This window comes from Asparagus officinalis, chromosome 8, assembly GCF_001876935.1.
Source record: "Asparagus officinalis chromosome 8, Aspof.V1, whole genome shotgun sequence".
Taxonomy (NCBI): Eukaryota; Viridiplantae; Streptophyta; class Magnoliopsida; order Asparagales; family Asparagaceae; genus Asparagus; species Asparagus officinalis.
Genome location: NC_033801.1, coordinates 30,729,685 through 30,732,675, shown reverse-complemented (window position 1 = coordinate 30,732,675; position 2,991 = coordinate 30,729,685). Strand labels below are relative to the sequence as shown.

Sequence of the window (2,991 nt, the reverse complement as noted above, 5' to 3'; positions counted from 1 at the left end):
AAATCCAGGCCCCTAGAAATTCTCTGCTGTTCATATGACAAAAAAGGTCCCCAATCCTCCCAAGCAAACTGCTACCTTTATCAATTTCGTGCAACTGTTCACGTGAACAGTAATTCATGATTACTGCTTGCGTGAAACAGTGCCTTATTCCTTTGCTGATTCGTTTTCTTCTTCAGGCTAGTTCAAAGTCAGATTTCAGCACAAAACCAGTTTGTAGCCTACAAGTTCAAATTTGATACAGATTCATCATTTCGGTTAGTAAATCTTCATCTTGTTCTTTATCAATAACATAGCACATTGACATTTTGCCTAATCAATAAAATCCATTGCCTAGCCTCTATAGAATTCTTAAGCGCGTAAGTCGACACTCTAACTCTGTGATCTGCTTTTGGTGTAACATCCTGACTCACTAGTTGTCTCACCCTTTATCATTGTTGGCAAGTACCCGTGAGCTTATGAAGAAGTAGAAAGCGTGTACAGATAGATTGTAATGGAAAATATGTAGTTAAAAAAGAAACAACATTGTATTATCAGGTTTTACTTTTATAGCGTGAGCTTAATTTTTTATGGAAGTTATATTTAATAAGTTTTGGTTTCAGTTATTCTTCTCCATTTAAACTACGAAGTTCCTATCAAAACATCCCATGTCTGAATCATAAAGAAGCATAGACATCTGAATTACCGATGCTAAGAGATAAGATGGATAAATAAATTCTTCCTACTTTCTCTTAAAGTTGATATATGTTTAAAAAATATGGCCAAATGGTAAAGTAAAATAAAGCCAACTGTAGTCATATAAAATATATCTATTCTTCATTGTTTGCTTTCATCTGATGTTTTTATCAGCAGTGAATCATTTTCCTTTTAAAAAATTTGTTAAGAAAAAAGTGTTCATGTTTAATATCTCATCAATACATTTTGGGCTTTATATATTTTGCATGACAAAGCTCTAGGGAATCTATGAGATGTATATTTAAACTATTGTTTACGTTTGTTGAAGGCAATCTAGAATTCAGTAAAAAGTAAAGCTAAGCTAGTGCTTATAGATGGATTCTATTTTTTGATAGGTATAATCAAATGTAAGCGGAAAAAAATAAAATAAAATATTTAATCAAAAGTTCTGTAAATAAGAGTTTAGAATTTAAGAAGTTTTTCCTGTAAATAATTATCTCCATAAATTAAGCTAGTTACCATCTAGATTTGTCACTATCAATTTAAACAAATGTTGTCACCTGCATTAACCATTTTAGGAGAAAAAAGTGATATATTTTTTTCCTACTTGCTTTTGAGAGTATGTATAGATTTGAACAATATTCAACAATCTTATGGAAATAGGTCTTTAGCATAAATCATTTTCCCTCAGTTTCCATCATAAGATCCATTAACATGTTATTTTTATCTTGCAGGATATTGGGGTATGTACCTTGTGGGTGTGAACTTAGGATACCTTATTTTATTTGGAGAGGAATCATCAACCAAGAATGGACCTAATATTAGATGGGCAAGAACTAGAGTTTGGATTCTTTGCATTCTCTTTTGGTAAATTTTCAAATTTCGCCCAGCAACAATTTCTTACTGGATGTGGGTTGATGGTAGTTGCTAATGTGAATTGATATGTTTAATAGGTCACTGACCATTATTCTTGATAATGGTGTGGAAAGAGTCTCTCGCCGAATGGTAAGGGTAGTTTCTGATGATGAAGTCTTGATCAATATTAGTGCATAGTATCAGTTATATTTGTATTAGTTTCTCGTTTAACAGAAGAGCAAGTTAAGGTGGTCTTACTCTTTTAATCTGCATGTTGTGTTTGAGAATTTGTTATCGGGTTTGGCCATCATTTTGTGTGGTATTTGACTTGGTGACTTGTTGATTTTTACTTGTGCAGTGCAACCTGGCATATGTTACTCTCGTTTTAGCTCAGAATTTTCAGGTATAATTACATCTTCTGATACTATGATAAATTATTCGCAGGTTCATGCGAATTTACAAATAATTATCTCTGTATCGATCATTTGGTGTTATTTTTTTCACTAGTGATGCATGAGAAATATCTAGCTGAGTTAAGCATTTATTTGTAATGTGATCATAAAAGAATTCAAGATGATTCCTGATCAAAATAATGAAGTGGTTATATGTTAAAATGTCTTCTACTCCTGTCCTTAAAAGAATGTTTCTTATTCTGGCCTTACAAGGATAAATTTAGAGGGTTTAGCTACATAGTAATCCTTGCTAGATAAACCTAGCTATTTATATTTAAAGTACTTGAGAATCTGTAGTGCCCTTTATGGTGCCCTGCAGGCAAACCACAATTCAGCTGTCTCCTCTTATTATGATTGTCTAGTTTGAATCAGTTGAGAGTGTACTTCAGTTGTGGATCAATATCTTTCGAGTTGGATGTGGTGGATTTTCTGTACCCGCTTATTTCTCTTTACGCCTTTTACAGAGGCCATGAATTTGGTAACACTATCACTCAATACTTGGGTATGTATCAATGGCTTAGTCTTATTGAAATTCAGACACAAGGACTTAGCACATTTGTCACCCATATATGTGTCCATGCGATTATAGGTAATTCAATAGTGGTAGCTTTTTAAAAAAAAACTGATAACTGACTTAATAATAATTTAAAAAATTTGGTTGTGCGTATAATTTAACAAGGTATTCTGATATAACAAGTTGTTTTTGCCCTTTATTGTCAAGTCAAGGAGTAAAAATAAGCCTCTATTTTCATTCATGCTTCACTCTGCATTCTGTAACTTGTGTTAAAAATTGTTAACAATAAGGATCAAAGGTTACAACTGACTGACAATGTTTCATTCATTCATTAGTTTCCATTCTTCCTCCTCTGGTTTTTGGTTTCCTTTTACTCTGATGAATTTCTTGTTCAACTTTTTTCTTTTTTTCTTTGTTCGGCTTTTTGTTATTGTGGGAAGGGGCTTCATATCATGTCTATTAGGATTGAGTCTCTTTCTTTGAAGTCTTTCTTCAAAG

The 2,991-nt window shown here is 32.6% G+C and overlaps 1 protein-coding gene across 1 annotated transcript in view; it reads left to right on the top strand.

Moving 5' to 3' along the window:
* Window positions 1-2,991, top strand: part of LOC109820704 (uncharacterized protein At4g17910) — a 14,209-nt gene that overhangs the window by 10,032 nt on the left and 1,186 nt on the right. Inside the window, exons 12-14 of the mRNA XM_020386899.1 lie at window positions 1,407-1,539; window positions 1,626-1,677; window positions 1,886-1,930. Of these exons, the coding sequence (XP_020242488.1) occupies window positions 1,407-1,539; window positions 1,626-1,677; window positions 1,886-1,930 (230 nt within the window). The remainder of the gene's footprint in view (window positions 1-1,406; window positions 1,540-1,625; window positions 1,678-1,885; window positions 1,931-2,991) is intronic.